Genomic DNA, 21936 nt, shown 5'->3' with positions numbered 1-21936 from the left:
GAAAATTAGGTTCAAAACACATATATATCTATATGCGCACTTCCAGCGCTTACGGGTACGCGTAGCGAGGAGCGCACCCGGCGCGCCTCGGAAGTGCGCGAGCGGAAAGCTGATTGGCTCTCGGGTGTCTGTCAACATTCTAAACAGTCCGGAGAGTCCGCCATCTTGTTTCTCGGTAGAATCGAGACACAAGAGGTGAAAATAAAAAGGGGGAAATGATTATAAGGGGGCAGAATAGACACCCCCTGACCCCCTAGGTTTTCTGAGGGGGGCCTAGAAGGACCCTGTGGTGCACCACAGGGAAAATCAGAAAAAAAATTATTTTTGGGCCTGGGGCGTCCTTGTGGGACCCCCTGAGCAGGCTAGGGGTCAGGGGGCTTCTACCCTGCCTCCTCTGCGTGTTTTGCACCTTTGTTTCACTGCTTTCTTGTGCCTTGGGTCTACCGAGGCGCAAGATGGCTGCCAACACTTCCTGGTTTGGAGTGTTGACAGACAGTGGCAGCCAATCAGCCTGCCTTTCACAGGAAAGCAGCATGCTCATTGGCTGTCAATACTTCTAACCAGGAAGTGTTGGCATTCATCTTGTGCTAGGTAGACCGAGGCACAAAAGAAGCAGAAAAACAAACGTGTAGAATGCAAAAATGGGGCAAGGTAGAAAGAACCTGACCCCCTAGGGCTGCTCAGGTGGTCCCACAAGGATATTAACATATTTAAACGTTATCCGCTAATAGAATTAGCATTTAAAATACCTTGCGAATTCACTGAAAAAACCATAGGTTTCAGGCCTTATATAGTTAGGAATTAGCATTAAAAAAACCTTGCAAATTCACTGAAAAAACCATAGGTTTCAGGCCTTATATAGTTAGGAATTATCATATAAAAAACCTTTGAAATTCACTGAAAAAACCATAGGTTTCAGGCCTTATATAGTTAGGAATTAGCATTTAAAAAACCATTGAAATTGCTCCTATATAGTTAGTTGTACTAACTATATTTCGCGCACCCGCAATCCACTGCTGATGATGTCACATATTAGATCATACATGACATGGTCAGTGATATCACTGATGACATCTCAAATGACATCACTGATGACATCATCCATGTGACAATCACATACACCTTTTCATACACTAGTAAAATATTTCATCACTCTTTGTAAAATACAGAGTATCATATTTGAATCCATTGTCACAGCAATACAAGTATCTAAAAACCCACTCAGTGAATCATAGATATATATACACATCTAATCCCTTACCTGTAGATTCACTCATACATGCTGCCAATAAACCATAGAACACTATCAAAAATACTTATACACCTATATCGACATTACACACCAGCGCAAATCCTATTCACATATGAAGTCATCCTACTCACTTATGCAAATAATGGATCATACTTACATATTTACTTACCTACACACTTATACAAACACCACTTCATCTATTTATTTAGATATATACAGGTAGATTCATTATCGGCATGTTGTGCGAGTCTGTAATAGCGATTATTAAGGAATCGCTATTACAGACTCGCAAAACGGGATTCATGTAGAAATCGCAATATATTTTGCGATTCCTACAGCTTCCTTATTTGCGATTAGCTAATTGCTAATCGCAAATAAGGAATAACTCCCCATTCATTCCTATGGGCCTAAAGGCATATGAATGTGCGAATCGCTATTAGCGATTCGCATATTGATTTTGCGATTTCAAGGGTGCAGGGGTGTCCAAAGGACACCCTGTTGCACCCCTGAAATGATAAGGGATGCTGGTGCTACGCACACACATGTCCCAAGGACAAGTGTGTGTGTGTAACATACAGCTAGAAAAATGCACTTAAGTGCATTTTTCTAAGTTTTCGCTATTTACCACGAGGTTTCACTTCGCTGTAAATAGCAGCCCCGGATTGCGAAATCGCAATTTTAAAATGGTTCATACATTGCATATAAGGAATCGCAAATTGCGATTCCTTATATGCTATCGCAATTTGAGAATTCGCAATTATGTGCGAATTCTTATATTGCGAGAGCATGAACCATTGATGAATCTCCAATGTAATTTTTGCGGGCGCAAACGGACGATTTTTGCAATTCGCACCGTTTGCGCTCGCAAAGATGCTTGATGAATCTACCTGTAAGTCATACTTAGTAAATTATAAAATCAATATTACAAGTATACAGTTATCCATATAGTCACTCACACAACCATTGAGTCTTATGTATACTTACTTATATACAACAATTGACACATACACTACCTTTTATTGTTATAGTAATGTTGGACATATACCATTGAGAAATATATTTGCTCATCACCACACCCATAAAGAGATTCACTCACCCAAACAACTGTTAGAACATGTAGTTTTAACTTCATATATCTACTGAATCAACTATTCACACATCTTTGGACAGTCGCAGTAACGGATCCGGGGGAAGTAAGTTCCTAGGGCCTAGACCCAGCCTGGCCCTTGGGTGCCGGAGCCGACTACTGGCCTCCCCTGCCCTTCTGCCGCTTCTGGAACGGCTTGCGGAACTGCTGCTGCTGTTGCGAGTGCCCCGAGGCCTGTCCACGTCCTCGGCCTTGTCCGCCGAACCGCCGTTGGAAGGGGCGGTACTGCTTCTTAGTCTCTTTGGGCTTCTCCAGGCCCACGGCCGTCAGCGTTTCGGCCTCCGCCTTCATGCGGGCCATTTCATCATCCGCATGCTTCCCGAAGAGGGTCTCACCGGAGAACGGCAGATTGGCCACCCTCTGCTGCGCGTCCGGTTTCAGGGACGTAAGCCGGAGCCATGCGTGGCGCCGCTGGTTGATTCCGTGGCAAAACCCGTGAGCCGCCAACAGGGAAGAGTCCGCAGCCGCGCTGATGATCTGGTTGGCCACTAGCATCCCCTCACTCAGGACTTCCATGAAGTCTTCACGCTGCTCCCGAGGCAAATGCTCCGCAAAGCGCTCGAGGGAGTCCCAGAGGGCGCGGTCGTAACGTCCCAACAGAGCCGTGGCACTCGCCGCTTTCATGGAGGTAGCGGAAGTTCCACAGACTTTTCTCCCCGCCGAGTCCATCCACCTTGACTCCTTGTCCGGGGGAACCGTGGAGGACGGAGTGGTGGCATGCTGCTTGCGGGCCGCCGTGACGATGACAGAGTCAGGCGGAGGCTCCGCTCTCAAAAAGGCCGGATCCGAGTCGGGAGCCCGGTACTTCTTTAGTAATCTCGATGGAGCCGCCCTCGTCACCGCCGGGGTGAGAAACAGAGCCATAGCCGGTTCTTCCAGGCCCGGCACCAGGGGCAGGAGAGGACGAGACAAGTGCTTCTGATGTAGAGTCTCGAAAATGACCGACGTCTTTGGAGTAGGCACTGTCAGGGATATGCCTAGCTTCGCCGCGCCCCTCAACAGGACGTCCTGAAAAGCAACCAGGTCATCTATCGGGGACACTCTGGTGTCCGGTGACCCCGATAGGGTAGGGGAATAATCCCTGGTCCCAGAGGACCTCGTGCGTGAGCGAGATTCGCGCCTCCTATGGTGGTGTCTCGATCTCGTGGATGATCTGCGCCGCGATCTCTCCTTCCGCCCAGAGCGAGAGCGACACCTGCCAGCTCGTGGGCGCTCCTTCGGTTTACGTGGAGGGGTCTTCCGTGGTTCCTCACGGGGTTTCGTCGGTTCCTCTCGGGGTTTCGGTTTCGGAGTCCCCTTAGGAGGAACAGGCAGGGACGGCAGGGAAGTGGACCTCGGCGGAGGAACCTTCGGCTGCGGGGTGGGCCCATGCGGAGGGACCGGAGGTGGAAGAGGATCTCCTGAAGGCAGTGGTGGTTTGGGCGGAGGGTCCTCCTTAGGCACAGGGGGAGGAGTCGGAGTCCTGGGCCGAGATGGCATGTACACTTCCGAGTACACCGAGCCCGGTGACCCTTTAGGCGAAGGGCGCGGAGAGCCAGCCCCATCGGCCGGTGACCACTTCCTCTTGCGTCCCCCACTGGAAGCAGAGTGACTCCTGGGACTAGAGTCCCCTTTGCGCCGTTTTGGAGAGGGTGACCTACTCCTCGACGCTGACCGCTGTCTGCTGGACGCAGAGCGACGCTTCTCCGGCGTCGAATGACGCTTCCTGGACTCCGGCGTCGAACGCCGTCTCCTCGGCGTCGACCCTCTTCTCCTCGGCATCGAACGCCGACTCCTCGACGTCGACCTCCTCTTCCGCGACTTCTCACGTCGCCCTCTCGACGTCGGGCGGTCTGCCTCCGACGACGAACGCCGCCGTCGTCTTGATGTTCCCGACGTCGAGGAGCCCCTCGACGTCGATCGGCGGTGTCGCCTCGACGGCGATCGACGGTGACGCCTCGACGGCGATCGACGGTGTCGCCTTGACGGCGAGCGTCGGTGCCGCTTCGACGGCGAGCGCCGATACACGTCACTTTGCCTTCGGCGTCGGTAGGACGATCTCGACGTCGACGAAGACGATGACGTCGACGGCGGCTTCGACGTCGGCTTCTCCTTCGCCGTCGAGCCGTCACGCCATCTCGACCCGGAGCCCCGGGGAGAAGGGGAGCACGCCGTCGTCATCCCTCTCGACGTCGTCGATGCCATCGACGTCGACGGAGAATGGGACCGTTTGCTGGACTTCCTGCCCCCGGGGAGCCCCCCAGGGGCCTCAGCAGAGGCAGAGGGAACCTTCCCAGGCTGCCCAGACCCACCTGCAGCCCGCAGACGCCTATCCTCCAGGCCAGCCAGCCTGATCTTCAATCTGTCCCTCAGGGTCCGAGCAGAAAGCTGCTGGCAGATGACACAATCCTCAGGGACAGGATCTTCTGGAAGGCACACGATGCAGACATCATGGGGGTCACTCTTGGCCTTCTTCCTCTCACATGCTGGGCACTTAACAAAAAGGCCAGGCATTTTGGAGCCCCAAAACACCTAAAACAGCACAAAAGGGGGAAGAGAACACCAAGAAGTAAACTGCAACACTTTTAGAATTCAAAAGTGCAAAAACAATTCCAATAAACCCTTGAAAAAAGGGGGAGCTCAATGCCAGGGTCCTGTAAGCAGGAGCCGGAAAAAAGAACTGAAAGTAGAGGGACCTGCTATGCATTCTGGGATACTGGGAGAAGTTCTGGAAAGTTCTCTTAAAGGCACAGTATCCTATTTAAGCCACATAATGGCAGCATATGGGGCTTGTCTGTCCCTACCTTCCTCTCAATCATTCCTGAGTCTTTGACTGGGGGAGGCAGGTTTCTCTATGGTATAAACTAGCAGGCTGTGCTGTGTGGTGTGAATTTTGGTGGAATTTCTAGTTGAAGTACTGGACAGTGTAGCCTGTGGATATAGGCTGCATTATTTGTCTTTAAATTCTCTCTTAAGTGTCTTTGCAGTTTCTGCATTATTTTGACAACTTAAGAGATTATTTTTGATTGCCGGGGTCCACGCACATGGGCGGGACTATTCACTAGATTATGACTATACACAGAGATCCCCTACTACAGAAATATAGTTAGTACAACTAACTATATAGGAGCAATTTCAATGTTTTTTTAAATGCTAATTCCTAACTATATAAGGCCTGAAACCTATGGTTTTTTCAGTGATATATATATTGTTTGCTGGTGTGCTGCGTGGTTGCTGAAACACCGAGAGATCCAGAGGAGTCACGTGCTGTATATATATATATATATATATATATATATATATATATATATATATATATACACACATACACACATATGCACACAACATTGTCATAATTCTTTACATTGCCCAGTTTTTCACTATACAAGATATACCTATAGGGAATACATGAAACATTATTTACCTGTGATTTGTTAGAACACTGACAGCCAAAGGATGATTGGCACAGTATGTGAGGTATAAAGACTTAAACTGATGAATCAGATTCATAAAGCAGCCTCCCACTTTTTGCTGATTCTCTGGTAACCTGCAAACAAAAGCGTATTTGTAAAATGTAATATTTAAATGCTAGACACTTAATTTTCATATTACACAAAAACGTGCAAACAGTTTTCTCTTTTAACGTCAACTCTCGTAAGTAATATTCAACAAGCAACAGATGATTCAAATACTATACAAACCTGAATACCATTATTTCGGTGCAACACGCAAAGATGTGTACAATAATAACAGTGAAAATGAACAACCAAAGGAGATCTGATTTAGCAAGAAATATTTATAGGCAGTAGGTGTGATCACAATTTTTAGTTCATACCAAGATTTTAGGAAAACTACGTGTTCTCCATGTTTACTTAGTTGAATGAACTTTAATTCAATTAATGGACTCCTCCAATTACAACGCTTGGGCAAATATTTTAATTAGAGAAAGATGAAACCACTGATAACTAAAAGTAAAGTCAATAGGTGTGCTTGTTGCATGTTTCATGGATGCACAGGCACCAAATATAAGGAGAGGCATACCTATAAACCTGCTTACGTTGATTAATGCATAAACAGATCGATAGGCATACATGCTGCATGTGTGCAAAGCAACACAGCTCAAAACAACCATGCAGACGGTTCAAAAAGAATATTGGCAGGCACGCATACGAAGACATTACTGAGAGACCTTCACTGGCTCCCCATCAACAAGAGAATCACCTTCCGCCTCCTCACCCACGCACACAAAGCCCTACACGACCAAGGCCCGAGCTACCTCAACAGCCGAGTCAACTTCTACGCTCCCAAACGCCACCTCCGATCAGCCAACCACGCCCTCGCCGCCGTCCCCCGCATCCGAAGAGCGACTACAGGAGGAAGGTCCTTCTCCTACCTGGCCGCCAAGACCTGGAACTCCCTCCCGTCCGACCTGCGCTTGACCCAAGACCACCTCTCCTTCAGGAAGAAGCTGAAGACCTGGCTGTTCGAGCAGTAGCGGCACCCCCCCCCCCCCAGCGCCTTGAGACCCTATGGGTATGTAGCGCGCTTTATAAGTGTCACTGATTGATTGATTGATTGATTGATTGACAAACACCTATGTATGCAGTCAAGGGCAATAATTTCGAGGCAAAACAGAGGTATAGGTATAAAGTCACAGACATAAGGCAGACAGATGGTGTGATTGATGAACAAGTGTACGGGTAGAAAGATCAATGAATGAATGGATTAATGAGTGTACTGTGAGTGAATATAATGATACTTTAGGGGAGGAAATGGATGTGATAGCACATTTTCTACTGTCAAACTGATAGAGCCTCTGATGGACCGGAAGTAGTGTCAATCCCCTAAGGATTTTGTTGCTCCTCAACTGTGGTTGTCCAACAAGATTCAATGCAGATGTAAAAAGAAAAGTACATTAGGCGTTACAATGAAAACGAGGAAAATACTAAAATAAAAACATTAAAGTTTATTAAAGTATTCAGATCATTACAGAAACAACATTAAATGGTTAGGAGTCAGTCAGTAAATCAATTATTATATAATAGCATGATGTTCAGAATACTATGCAGGAAATGAACAAGCAGAACCACATATAGTTCAGCTCTGAAGAAATAAGTAAAGTTATAAATCAGAGATCAGACCAACATAGTGCCACCTCCTAAAGATCAGGGCAGAGTGAGCCCACTACCCTCAAAGAGAGGATTCTTTTATAATGCAGAATACAAAGAAACAAAGAAAACTATACATTAATACAATTGCATTTGGACCAACGAGGTTAAAAGAAGAACAATACAGTTTCTGAAATCACATTATTCAGCACTATCTCACAAATTCACATAATGCAGTTCCCATTTTTAGTTCCCACTAGACACTAAAACTGTTAGTACTACGTATTATAGAAGGACAGGTATTCGTGAGAAGCCACGATGATCCCAATAGGTGAGGCCCTAGGAACATTCACTCTTAATGTAACAGTGTGCAACAGACCTTTAATAAAAGGAAACATACATCTGTACCTGGAAAACTACATTAAATCTCAAAGCAGTGTTTACAAACTTAACTGAATATAAATCGTCTATGTGAAGAGTAAGCCAAAAAAATAACCACACACTAAAAAGAATGCTGCATGCAGTACCAATCATTTTGAAATTGAGGCTTACATTAGCCAATGTTAAAATTAATGTAATCAGCTTCACATATATGTTAAATATTGTCGTATTAATACTATAATACAATAAAAAAACGTTCTCAATTGGATGAATAAAATGCACCATAAGAGTTTATTATAGTTACAATTTGATATTTTTGTTGTGATAGTACCATTACGTGTGTAAGACCTCTTAGCCTTAGGGTGGTCTTTACCCTTCAATATGGAATAAAACATGGTTTGATGGGAACCATTTTTATTATTGGAAGGCTTGCAGCTTGGAATAAAAGTTGGTTGGCCAGTAAGCCTTACCAGTTTTTAATGGTGAGAATCATATTCACTAATTCTCACAGGGGTTCACTGGGCACATCTAGACACTAGTAAGCACGGTTATTCGGTCTTACTATCACGTTTTGTCACTATATTTTATGTTGTGGTTCTCCAAAGTGAGAACTAACACTGCCTACTTCTTCTTTTTCTTTTACACTCAGCGAGAGAGTTGCCGATGATGAGAAGTGGGTAAACTGGCAAATGTCAGTAACACCGTTAGTGGTTCTATCGTGAGGTACTCTCTCTCTTCTCTCACATTTTTTCATCTGTGGAAGGTGTGTTGAGCCTTGATGGTAGTATTCGTTGTATTTTAGTAAGGACGGTTAAGAAGACACTGTGACAAATACGAGTAGTCAAAAGGATCACACTCGAGGGAATGGAGAAGAGAATTGATAATCCCGGGTTTGTCATTTAGGTTAGGACTTTTTTTCGGGTGAGGCCCTTATTGTTTATAATGGTCTTTACCCTTACCTTTTGCCTTCTTCCATTTTTTCAGATCTCGTTTTTTTCTGGCATTAGAACTCTGCACACTTTGCCACTGCTAACCAGTGCTAAAGTACATGTGCTCACTCTTTAAACAGGGTATTATTGGCGTATCCGTAAATGGCACATTGAATGTACTTATCAGTCCTGAGCAAAGTGGTACTACATGTACCCAAAGCCTGTAAATTAAATGCCACTAGTGGGTCTGCAGCACGGATTGTGCCACCCACTTAAGTAACCCTTTAAACATGGCTCAGGCCTGCCAGTTCAGAGCCTGTGTGTGCAGTCATAAACTGGAATTTCGATGTGGCAAAATAAACCTTTTGCCAGGCCCAAACCTACCTTTTAATAAATGTACGTCACCCCTAAGGTAGGAACTGGACATCACAGAGGGCAGGGTGCCAAGTATTTAAAAGGTAGGACATGTAAATGTAAAAATGTAAATGTCAAGGTATTTGTAGAGCGCACTTTCACCAAGCGGTTTCCTGGCGCTATTACTCATACCGCTGTGGAACCCTTCCTGGCTTTCCCTGTGAAGTGTCCACTCTTGGGCACCCCCAGGGTGAAGCCAGGCATCCTAGCGCTGTTGGGGCCGGTGTGGAGGTTAAGCAAGCTATTGCCCAGAGTTGCAGCGTGGGGCCCATGATTTGAATAGGCACTGAAGCGAGAATTGTCAGGTCTGAGGAAATTGAGCCCAAGATCCGCCGAGGCGGGAATTGAACCCTGGTCCCGGGCCAGAACTCTGCATCAGGGCCTGCCGCTCTAACCATTGAGCCACACTCCTCCACATGTACTTTTGAGTTTTACATGTCCTGGTAGTGAAAAATTCTTAAATTCGTTTTTCACTACTGCAAGGCCTCTCTCTCCCATAGAATGACATTAGTTGCCTTCTTAAGTGTCATTTACAAATGGGGAGATAACCAGATCATGTTTAGTGTCTCTGGAATCCTATTCTAAAATCCTAACTTATGGTGAAATTGGATTTTAAATTACTGTTCTGAAAATCTCACTTTTAGAAAGTTAAAGTCACACAGATGGACGGTATGCATGACATTGTTCTGCATTCTGCCCATCAATATTTCTTTTTGCACTTTTAGATAGGTGGCAGTTGGTGCCAGCAGCCTATCTCTGGTCACATGGCTGGGTGTAGCTGGCAGTTGGGCTTTGTGTATTCCTCCTAGACAGCCAAAGACAATGGGAGCTTAGGTGTGATTGGATGGGCCATTGCTGGAAGGATGGAAGGGAGGAGCTGGGCACACTTACACCTGAATAGGCTGTGTCCTTCCTGCCTCCACACAAAGGTCTTAATGACCCTGCATTGTCACTTCAGCTAGCTTGGAGACCGGGCGGGGGAGGCAGGGAATTCCAAGCACTTCAAAGCTACTGCCAAGAAGCTTCTTATACCTTCCAGGGCACAAGGGTATAAAAGAAAGGCCTCAGACATCCCCACGTTAGTACACTTCTGGTCCTAAGGATACTCTGCCAGGAAGAAGGACCGCTGTGCTGCTAAAACAACTGCCACTCTGCTGGACTGCTGCTCAACAAGAACTGCTGCCCTGCTGTGCTGATCTTCTGCCTGCTACCTTGGGGCTTGTGATAGAAGGACTAGCCTTTCAACTCCATCTTGAACCAAGGACCCCAGAGTGACTCAAAGGGCTATCTACCGGCCTCCTGATCCGAGTCCCAGGGACATCAGGCTCCCCAAAAGCTCCTAGAACCGTCTTCAGGTAGTTCCTCACCCCGAGTGGTGCCGTTCAGGTCCTGGCACCATAGTGTGGCTCAGCGGGCTCTTAAATCAAGTATTTGGACTGTTGACAACAGCGAACAGGCCCATTTGCAACTGAACCACGCCTCTTGCCCAGAAATTCATTGCAAGCCGCCGCCAGCCCGCCTCCTTGCACAGCAAGCATTGATCTCTTTGGAGGACCGCCAATACAAAGCTCCAGCTAGCCCGTCCGCACCGCCCGGCCTGCTCTTCGCATCGCATTGTCCATCACCAGTGACGCTCTCCTTACTCCCCGCAACCCTCTCCAACGTCAACTGGACTCTTGGCACAAAACTGTAGGCGGTAAAACTTCAGCAGTACTAACCTGGGACAGTATCCGACTTGAGCTCCATTGTGGTCCGCCTAAAGTTTTGATTTTGGCCCCGTCCAGTGCAGCCAAATAGCCACGCTTAGCACTTTCTGTTTCTAGGCACTATTCTACAGTTTATTCTTTACAAATTCATGACTACAGTTCTACTGATTGGATGTTTGTCGTTTTGGTCTTGTTTTATTTATTACATTTTGCTCTATTCTTCTAACCTGATGTGGGCTCTCTGTGTTGTGTTTCACAGTTTTACTGTTTGATGTGCTGCACAAATACTTTACACATTGCCTCAAAGTTAAGCATGACTGCTCTGTGCCAAGCAACCAGGGGGATGAGCACAAGTTAATTTGGGGTTTGCTTATGCCTTACCCTGACTATGATTGTGGTTGCTGCTTGATCGGTGGTCACCCCCTAGTAAACGAGTAACCGAATTTCCAACAGTGTGGAATAATATATTTTCCATTCCCTGTGTAATTACCTGGGTTCCAGAGTTGGCAACTGGATTATAGCTGTCCTGGAGATACATTAGCGGCTGATAGTCTTGAGAATTTGCCATTAAATACATTTTGTTTCACTTGTGCATTGCCGGCGTTCGCACCAATTTAACATTGGTAAAGAGTTAGCCCGTGGGGGACTGGCACCTGCTACCAACTTCTCCAATAACTCACATTAACAATTTGCTGTCACATCTTCAGCCTGGACATCTTTGAATGAGTGCAACAAAGGGTACGGAGTAACAATGAGGAATCACCATTGAACTAAATACCAGTGAGGAATCATCCTTTTATCATGTATTTGGGGGCAAGAGCTGGGCCGTTGCAGAGCCTGAGATGGAATTTACACAGGATATTGGAAACAAAAATATTGTGAGACAAATATTGTGTCAAATATATCGAGGACAAAAATATTGTTAAAGTAAGTTTCTATAGGTAAGCATGGGTTTATTATATATAACTTCACATATAAGCTCCAAAATGCCCCCAGGCAAGGACGCACACGGACGACAACTGGCGTAGAAGCCCTTTATTGCTGTAAACTGAGTCCAGCAATCCGAAATTTATTCACAGCCTGCATGCAGATATGAGCCTGACGCGTTTCAGAGCTCCTGCTCTTTCTTCAGCGGCTCGACAATTCAGTTTGTGCTGTCTGACACACCCACTATATAATTTGCTTAATTAGGCGCCCTACGATGGGCTGAGTAGTACGCTAGGCCTTCTGGGCCTTTTAGTGTGTGTCAGAGTAGTACATTCCTTGGATGGAAGCACATAATTTCCACTGTTATCGCCATTTACAAAGCCCTCCGATGGGCCTCAGAATGCAGGAGTCAGTTTTCAATCCTGTGCGTTGTCATCCCACTTTGCAGGTAAGGCAAGATACCTAGCCCTGTGGCCCCCAGTGATAGCGGGATGGTGCAATCCTTCACGGCGGGACTGCCGTGTTAACATATAAGCTCCAAAATGCCCCCAGGCAAGGACGCACACGGACGACAACTGGCGTAGAAGCCCTTTATTGCGGTAAACTGAGTCCAGCAATCCGAAATTTATTCACAGCCTGCATGTAGATATGAGCCTGACGCGTTTCAGAGCTCCTGCTCTTTCTTCAGAGGCTCGACAATTCAGTTTGTGCTGTCTGACACACCCACTATATAATTTGCTTAATTAGGCGCCCTCCGATGGGCTGAGTAGTACGCTAGGCCTTCTGGGCCTTGTAGTGTGTGTCAGAGTAGTACATTCCTTGGATGGAAGCACGTAACTTCCACTGTTATCGCCATTTACAAAGCCCTCCGATGGGCCTCAGAATGCAGGAGTCAGTTTTCAATCCTGTGCGTTGTCATCCCACTTTGCAGGTAAGGCAAGATACCTAGCCCTGTGGCCCCCAGTGATAGCGGGATGGTGCAATCCTTCACGGCGGGACTGCCGTGTTAACATATAAGCTCCAAAATGCCCCCAGGCAAGCACGCACACGGACGACAACTGGCGTAGAAGCCCTTTATTGCGGTAAACTGAGTCCAGCAATCCGAAATATATTCACAGCCTGCATGCCGAGATCAGCCTGATGCGTTTCAGAGCTCCTGCTCTTTCTTCAGAGGCTCGACATTTCAGTTTGTGCTGTCTGACACACCCACTATATAATTTGCTTAATTAGGCGCCCTCCGATGGGCTGAGTAGTACTCTAGGCCTTCTGGGCCTTGTAGTGTGTGTCAGAGTAGTACATTCCTTGGATGGAAGCACGTAATTTCCACTGTTATCGCCATTTACAAAGCCCTCCGATGGGCCTCAGAATGCAGGAGTCAGTTTTCAATCCTGTGCGTTGTCATCCACTTTGCAGGTAAGGCAAGATACCTAGCCCTGTGGCCCCCAGTGATAGCGGGATGGTGCAATCCTTCATGGCGGGACTGCAGTGTTAACATAAAAGCTTCACATATATGTAGCTTGATGATATATATATCTTCAAGGTAAATAAATATGGAGTTAAGTATAGTATATCTATGCTTTTTTAAAATGTATTAACTTTATTTATAGGTAGTAAATCTATACTTGACTATTTGCACTTACCGTATCAATATTTTGGACCACAGTATTCTGTCCACACCATATTTTTGTTTCCAATATTCTGTCAGTGATCCGCCTGCCACGTTTTATGAGCTTGAGGAACGTCTAGCGTTGCTTTTTAGTCCCTTTCTGGCACATGGCCTTGTGTGCATACCTGCAACATATGTGCTAAGTGCACCACAGCCATCTTGGACCATGTCAAGTTGCTGGCTCTAGGGCCACATACTTGGGAATAAAGGACACAGACATAGTAGTATATGGTGCTGGAACAGGCCCAGGGCACGTGCACCCAGCCTATTTTATTAGCAGGGTCACCTGACCAGTGACACCTTTGATGGGTGACTGTAGAGTGTGTGTACAGCACGTGTACAGCACATTCCTGGAATACTAGAATCTTTGAGGCCCTTGCCCCTGGATTGCCATGAGACTGTGTGGGGTGTATGGGGCCTCTTGCAGGGTCACAGCCAAGCCTCATACAACCCCAAGGGTGAATGGTCCAATGGTTGAGTATGCTCTCTTCAACAGGTCTCAGGTTCACAGGGGCGCACAGAAGGTTTTTGGGTGGCCAGCCTCCCATGGCACCAGATTTGCCTTGTTAGCCTCTGGTTGTTTTGCAGGCATATGGCTCCATTCAGATGGTGCGATGGTGGTTCTGGTGATGAACTTTGTAATGATGAGGATCTCACCATCTAACAACTTGTGGCAATGTCTTGCTTGGAGTAAGGATGATGGAGGGACTTTGTAGCCAATTACAGTTCTTCTTCGGCATGTGCAGTTACTAGTAGGGATGCAATCTATGCTAAGCAGCCTGTAACAGGTGGCTGGACAGTCACACTGTGATGCGTGAGGATAAGATGTGGTTTGTGTTTGCTGGTATCTTACAGTTGTTCCTCCTGTGGCGCTGTCTCCAGTGACGCCTGGGCACCCCAGTGGCTCGCTTGTGTTGATGGACACCCCCTCAGGTAGTGGCATGAGTCCATCATCTGAACCTCTTCCCCCTTTTCTCTTGAGCACCTGTGGTGTTGTTGTTTTTTTTTAACACACTTTATTGAAGACCATGTTATATCACATCATGAGAAAAAAATTCTACAGAAATAGTCATTTTGATTTCTTGTACCAAAATTACAGAACACGTATAATACATAGGGTCTATGGCAATCGTTCCTTGTGATATAAGCTTCACTAGTCTCACTCTCCTTTGGCATTGTTGCTAAGACATCGGTAAGAATGCAATGTAAATCGAATCAATACAAAGTTGTGCATATTTACAATTAACCAAAGGAGCTAGTTCAAACACCTTTTCCCTCCCACCCTAACCCTCCCATCCGGTCTCCTGGTCAGACCCACGTTAACTCTCACATTAATCGAAGAGGTTCTTATAGATGTATCATTCCAGGAAATGTGGTTTTCATAATAAGGCCATTATTTGTTCTGATCTCACGGCCTGGAGGTTATGTGACACATGTTAGCCTTGCCTGCTATGGGGTCAGGGTAACCTGTGGGGAAGACAAATCAAACGTTTTCAACTCAATTATCATAGCCTCCCAGTCCATTGACATGGGCTGCTTCCTCAGCCCTCTGTCTTCCTCCCTACGAAGAGCTGCCCCCTCCGCCCTTCCCCATTGACCCAAAGCAGTTTGCTAGGTGGACATCGTCGGGCATCTGAGGGACTTCCACCTCATTGTAAGAGCTCTTATAACCAAGATCAGTGCCAAATCTAAAAACTTCAACCGCACCTTCTGTATTCGTGAGCGTCTACGGAGGCCTACAAGGCAATTCAGCAATCAGCGGTTGGAGTTTTTCGGAGAGTTCAGATACTAAGGGCGCTCTGCCTCAATTCCTACGTTACAGTGTGTGGTGTGAGTAAGTCAGAGGTAGTGCGTGAAGAGCAGACGGAAAACACCCTTAACCGTCCAATGAAGTCAAAGACTTGGCAACAATTACACAGCTGTGCTCTCGCAACTACTTTAGGGTATCAAAACTTAGTACAATGACAAACGTAATACAATAATTAGAAGCAGATTCTTTGGTGTGTTTCTTCTCACAGCAAGATGACGATTTAATGTATCCAGACTTGAAGCACAGTCACAGTATGCCGACACGTGTTTCGTCGTGCACAGGTGAGTCAACACGACTCTTCAGGGCTTTGAACTCAACTCTGAGCAAGTGAGTTGAGAATAGTCTGGTACTCGTGGTGACATTCACTGTTTGTGTATGTTCATATAAAATTAAAAGGTAGGGACAGTACATCCAATTGGTAGGTGCACGAGATTGATCTCGCTGTTATGTTCCGCCCAGTAGGAAGACGGCGACCGGGAAACTACAGAGGAGGGATACCGCACTACCGCGCACCGCGAGTGAGAAAACGTACCCGTTTTTCATTAGTGCCTCATCAGATGGATCCCCTCCCGGCACTGCCTTATACACACCCATATTAAGTGCTAATCTTTGGAAAACTCGACCCACCCTACTGGGCGGAACATAACAGCGAGATCAATCTCGTGCACCTACCAATTGGATGTACTGTCACTACCTTTTAATTTTATATGAACATACACAAACAGTGAATGTCACCACGAGTACCAGACTATTCTCAACTCACTTGCTCAGAGTTGAGTTCAAAGCCCTGAAGAGTCGTGTTGACTCACCTGTGCACGACGAAACACGTGTCGGCTTACTGTGACTGTGCTTCAAGTCTGGATACATTAAATCGTCATCTTGCTGTGACAAGAAACACACCAAAGAATCTGCTTCTAATTATTGTATTACGTTTGTCATTGTACTAAGTTTTGATACCCTACAAGGCAATTCAGGGCATCATGCAGGACTGGGAGTTGTGTCACCACATGTAGCGCATGGCGGACTCCTCCCTAGTAGTCTCATAATCAAGGGCAGGACCACAGCATATGGATAAAATCCGCCTCTTCTCCTCTAAAGTGGGGGCAACAATGGGAGGAGTCCGGGAACATGCGATGTATTCTACGAGGGGTGAGGTATGATCTATGAAGGACCATTGTCTGGATACATTTTAATTTCGCATTACGCAATACTTTTCTGAGGTGTTCCAGCACACATTTCCAAGCTTTGTCTGATCTCCATGCTAGAGTCCTCGGCCCAGTGTGCTCTAAGAGAAGTAAGTGTAATCGCTGCATGTGCCCGAACTCCAGTGTATAACCATCGCACCAAATGTCCCCCAGGACCCATGTAGTATAAGAGGTGTACTAAGTTATGCTGTGGGGGTTCATTTCTTTATGGAGCCCACGTGGTTCTAACATAATGTGCCACAGTAGCATGTAATAAGTATAGGCGTGGTGGAACACCCGTGGCCTGTAATAAGGAGTAATGATCTAGCATGGTGCCGTCGCCGAACGCACCTACGTCCTATACTCCACTGTCAGTCCAGTGCTGTATTTTGGCCCTCGTCAGTCTTCCCTGTGGTGTAGGGATACCTAAGATGGGAATGTTCGTGGTGTATGGGACCGCTGTAGCTGTATATAATAAGGCCTTCTTCCAACAGTGTAGGGAAATCTTCAGTAGGGGAGGGCAGTCTGGAGGAATCTTAGCCTTCGGCAATAGTAGGAATGTAGCTCGCCCCGGTCTAACTTCTGTGGTATGAAACTAATGTCATGTAGGTTTCTACCTGCAGTCCAGTAGGATAACCATTGGAGCTGGCTTGCATAGTAGTAACTTCCAAAGTCAGGAACTCCCAGGCACCCGTTGTGCGTCTCCAGTTGGAGTTTCCGGAGACTTCTTCGTCTGCGGCCAGTACCCCAGATGAGATTCACCAATATAGTGTTCAATGTGTTAAAAATGGATTGTGGGAGAATCACAGGCAAATTTACGAAATAGTATAGTAAACAAGGCAACATCACCATTTTGGAGATGGCAACTCGTCCCATCACCGATAGTGGTAGAGAGGACCAGAACCCTACACTAGCACGGAGTCCCGTTATTGCCCGGAGGATGTTACCCTCAATTTGATCCGTCTGCATACTATAGACTTGAATGCCTAAGTATTTAAAGGTGGTGGGAGTTACCAGTAAGGTGTAAGTGCTAAATTGCAGGTAGCTTAGATGTGGTGTCTACTGAAAGAAGTAGCTTGTAGATTTTTCAGGGTTTATGGCCAGGCCTGACAGGCGTTCAAAAGTGGCAACTATATGAGGGATAGGGGCATTATCAGCCGTCAGGTCCCGTAAGTATAAGAGTATGTCATCCGCATAGATGGAAATTAGATGGTGTTTCATTACATAATGTAGCCATTGGGTGTTTAGGGAGGTGCTGCGATTTTGTAGGAAGCTGCCTTGGTCACCATGAATAAGCATATTAAGGTATGGGTGTATGCGATTAGCAAGGGCCTTACTGAGAATTTTATATTCAGTGGATAACAGGGAGAGGGGTGTATAATTAGACATCTCTAGGCTATCTCTTCCTGGTTTGGGTATGGATGTGACTAATGCTTGCATGGTGGAATCTGTCAGGCAACCCTATACACAGTCTCCAGCACTGGTACCAAGGACTCAGAGTAAGTATGGTAAAATTCGACAGGGTGTCCATCAATCCCAGGCGTCTTGTTACGATTTAAACCCTTAATTGCAGCACGGATTTCCTGTTGAATTATGGGGCCATCTATGTCTTTTTGGGCGTCGTCATGCAGTATTGGGAAGGGGAGATCCTGTAGAAACTCCGTGATGGAGGAACCTAAAACTAGATCAGGGGGTGCATAGAGTGCTGCAAGGTGATCATAAAAGGCTGTATTTATTTTGTTTTGTGTGTGGACTATGTGTCCTGCTGGTGTACGGATTCTAGATATAATTGGCGGGTCTGGTCTGTCCCTGACCACGCAGGCAAGCAGTGCACCGGATCGATCTGCTTCTGTATGTTTTTTTGGAGAAATGCCCTGTGGTCTATTGTCCGCAGTGTTTCTAGTGTTTCAGCGTAGTCAATGTAAGCAGATTGTATTGATCTACTGGGAGGGTTTAAGGTATTCCAGATTAGGTCAGGCGCGCAAACAAGTAACCGCAAAGTATTGTACTGCTATAGGGTGTCAGAATCCTGGCAAAAGGGCGGGCGGTAGTCCCTCGTAACCGCTCAAGGTTGGATCACAAAATCCACACAAATTGCATAAAAACAACAAAACCCCTGCACTGGGAAAACAACAATAATGTCTGAGTGACTTCTAGTTACTGTAGCATGAGTAAAATGTGCACATCGAAAGTTTCTCAAAGTCAATAGATTGCAAAGTGTCGAGAAAGGAATTTCAATGAAGTAGAGTTCTTAGTATAAAACACCGGTTTATTGTTCCTCTTGTACTGGCCAACACGTGTTTCATCGCAGGGAAACAGACTGCGAATCTTCAGGGCCTCTTGAAAGAAAGAACCGGAAGTGGTGTTATGGGTGATGAACTTAACTCGCGTGGTTTTGATGGTTCCTTAGTGTAGTCGTAAGGAGGCCATAACCGGGAGGAGAAGAGATTGAAACAGTAGCGTTCAAATTAGGGTAGACAGGCGGATACACCTGACTGGATTTGTTCCCCCTCCTGTCGTTCCCGGCGCCGTTTTTCAAAGACGGTCTTTGCTCCCGGTTATGGCCTCCTTACGACTACACTAAGGAACCATCAAAACCACGCGAGTTAAGTTCATCACCCATAACACCACTTCCGGTTCTTTCTTTCAAGAGGCCCTGAAGATTCGCAGTCTGTTTCCCTGCGATGAAACACGTGTTGGCCAGTACAAGAGGAACAATAAACCGGTGTTTTATACCAAGAACTCTACTTCATTGAAATTCCTTTCTCGACACTTTGCAATTTATTGACTTTGAGAAACTTTCGATGTGCACATTTTACTCATGCTACAGTAACTAGAAGTCACTCAGACATTATTGTTGTTTTCCCAGTGCAGGGGTTTTGTTGTTTTTATGTAAGCAGATTGTAATGCTTCTCATTTGTTTGGATCAGACACTGCCTCCCTCTCTAGTTTATCCAATCAGGCGTTGGTGTGTTTCCTGCCTAGCCCCCACTAATTGTCCGATTGTCGCTTCTCTTACCACCACTTTCAGAGCATCCCATTCAATCATATTGGAGGAGGCTGTGTTCCAGTTCTCAGGCAGGTCATTAGTAATAGTGTTGGACAGGGTTGTGCGGAAGGGAGCGTCTTCAAGTAGTTGTGGGTGTAATTTCCAAGTAGGAACTGGGGTGGGCACCATGCCCCAGCTGAGTGTGACTTCTAGGGGGTTATGGTCTGAGAAGGTTTTTGCTAGATATGTGGAGTGACGGATCTTAGTGATGATGGATCTTGAGTATGAGAACCTATCAATTCTGGTATGGAGACTGTGTACTCAAGAATAGAAAGAATATTCCTTGTGAGTGGGATAAAGGCATCGCCATGCGTCAGAGTGTCCAGACTGTCGCCCAGGTTGTAAATTACTCAGCCAGTTTACTGGCATTTGTACCATGTAGGGGTGGATGTGATCTATCAAGGGCAGTGTCTTGTACAGCTTTCCAATCGCCTCCCAATATCCAGGGGATACCATCCCAGTCCGCTAGTAATCTACCCAGCCTACTCATAAATTGGTCTTGTTTATAATTAGGGGTGTAGACGCTGCTGAGGACCACCAGGGAGCCATCAAGGGTGCCTTTTACTAGAATGTACTAGCCCTGGGCATCTACCCGGTGCTCTAGCTGGAGAAATGGGATCCCGTGGCATATCCAAATGGTCGCCCCCCTAGCGAAAGCAGAATAGCTAGTAGAATACATATGTCCCCTCCAGTTATTGCTCATCTTCTGCGTTTCAGACTCAATTAAATGGGATTCCTGAAGGAACGCTATTTGTTTGTTATGTCGGAGGAGATATGCATGAATACGGTGTCTTTTCTTGATGGCTCCCAATCCCTGTACATTCCATGTAATTTGGTTGTATGAACCTAAGGTGTTAGCATTCCCAGGCATGTTCCTATGTTTAGTGTGGAGCTCCCGCATATGTGGAGCCGGTAAAGCTAGCCTGACCAGGAGTCCCCATTCCCCAAAACCCTAACAAAACTTGGCACAGCGCCGAAACTGCGCTGGGCCCAACAGTGGTGTACAAGTAGTACCTAACAGATAACGGTGCAAACGCCAACAGGGAGGTAGCTAACCTCAAATCTGATCAATGGTCACAGAAGAGTCTGTAACTTGGCGGCTCTACTGAGCTCCATCCCCGGGGGAGTGTGTGATCAGGTGTGTCGGGGACAGTGTTATCATCATAAAAGCGTTCTGGAGCCCTGTACATCAGGAATCTGAACATATTAAGTTATCAGTGCTCATGCAAATCATCACAAGCAAAAGGATACAACAGTCTCTCAGGCACAGAGTCCGTGTCAGCTGCAGGGGCCATCCTCGCTGTATTGATCTCAGGTATCTGTGACTCGCCGTCTGTGTTCAATCATCAATTATGTCATCGCCCGCCCTAAGTGTGATCGTGGGGAATAGAGTTATGCTGTGTTCAAAGTCCGAATGAAGAGTACTGTCTTCTGAATCAGTAGAAATTTTCTTTGAGTCGTCGCGGAATGCACGAGCAGTTGCAATCGCTCCTTCTTTGTCTTGCCGTTGTTGTTCTCGCGATGGGCCAGCACCTCCTTTACCTTGGTGTGGATTCTGGGAATGATGAGAGGTCTGTTTTGGGAGTTTGTCGGAGTCCTGTAGAGAGACGTCTGGGTGGCTGATTTGGCTAGAGCCAATGCACATCACTTCCATCCATTCTTCAGCATCTGCTGGGCTTTCAGAAAAGTGAGTCTTTTTATCATGAGTAATTTTTAGCCGGGCTGGGAATAAGAGTGCGTATTTGAGTTGTGCCTTCTGAAGTTTTTTCTTTACTACCTGGTAGGATGATCTCTGTCTCTGTACCAGGACGTTGTAATCAAGGTACAACGATATACGATGATTCTCAAACTGGATTGGTGCCTTTTCCCTTGCCTTCTGTAGCAAGACGTCACAGTCTCTATAATTGAGGATTTTCACGATCAATGGGCGGGGGGGCCTGCCAGGTCTTGGTTGTCCTGTCGGGATTCTATGGGCCCGTTCCACATAAAAGTACGGAGACAGCCCCTCAGATGCCACATGTTCTCTGAACCATGTCTCCATAAAGTCTGTTGCCTTACTGCCTTCGCAGCGTTCTGGCAGGCCAATGACGTGTATATTATTGCGGCTGTTTCTGCCTTCCGAGTCCTCCACCCGTTCCATAAGCGTTGTCATCTGCTGCTGTAGTTGTTGTAAGGTGGATGAATGTTCTGTAACTCTGGGAGTGTGATTCTCGATAGATTGGCAGTGATCCTTGACTGTATCAGCCAGCTTACTGTGGTCCGCTCTTGGTAGTGCTAGTCCTGCTGTGGTGAGGGTACCCATCTGCAGTTCCATCGCCGTTCTAGAGTCCCGGATCTCCTTGAGAATGAGGTCCAGTTTATCAGGTAGTCGCTCTGTATGCCAG

The 21936-nt window shown here is 46.4% G+C and overlaps 1 protein-coding gene across 4 annotated transcripts in view; it reads right to left on the bottom strand.

Annotated features, from left to right (window-relative positions):
- The window catches only part of ARHGEF6 (Rac/Cdc42 guanine nucleotide exchange factor 6), a 1115823-nt gene that overhangs the window by 545970 nt on the left and 547917 nt on the right, over nucleotides 1-21936 (bottom strand). For all 4 annotated transcript variants that reach the window (XM_086918632.1, XM_086918633.1, XM_086918635.1 and 1 more), the window contains exon 9: nucleotides 5803-5925. In XM_086918632.1, coding sequence (XP_086774758.1) covers nucleotides 5803-5925 — 123 coding nt within the window. The remainder of the gene's footprint in view (nucleotides 1-5802; nucleotides 5926-21936) is intronic.

Source organism: Lissotriton vulgaris, chromosome 4_1, assembly GCF_964263255.1.
Source record: "Lissotriton vulgaris chromosome 4_1, aLisVul1.2, whole genome shotgun sequence".
In the NCBI taxonomy this organism is placed as follows: Eukaryota; Metazoa; Chordata; class Amphibia; order Caudata; family Salamandridae; genus Lissotriton; species Lissotriton vulgaris.
This window is presented reverse-complemented; position numbering and strand designations above follow the sequence as displayed.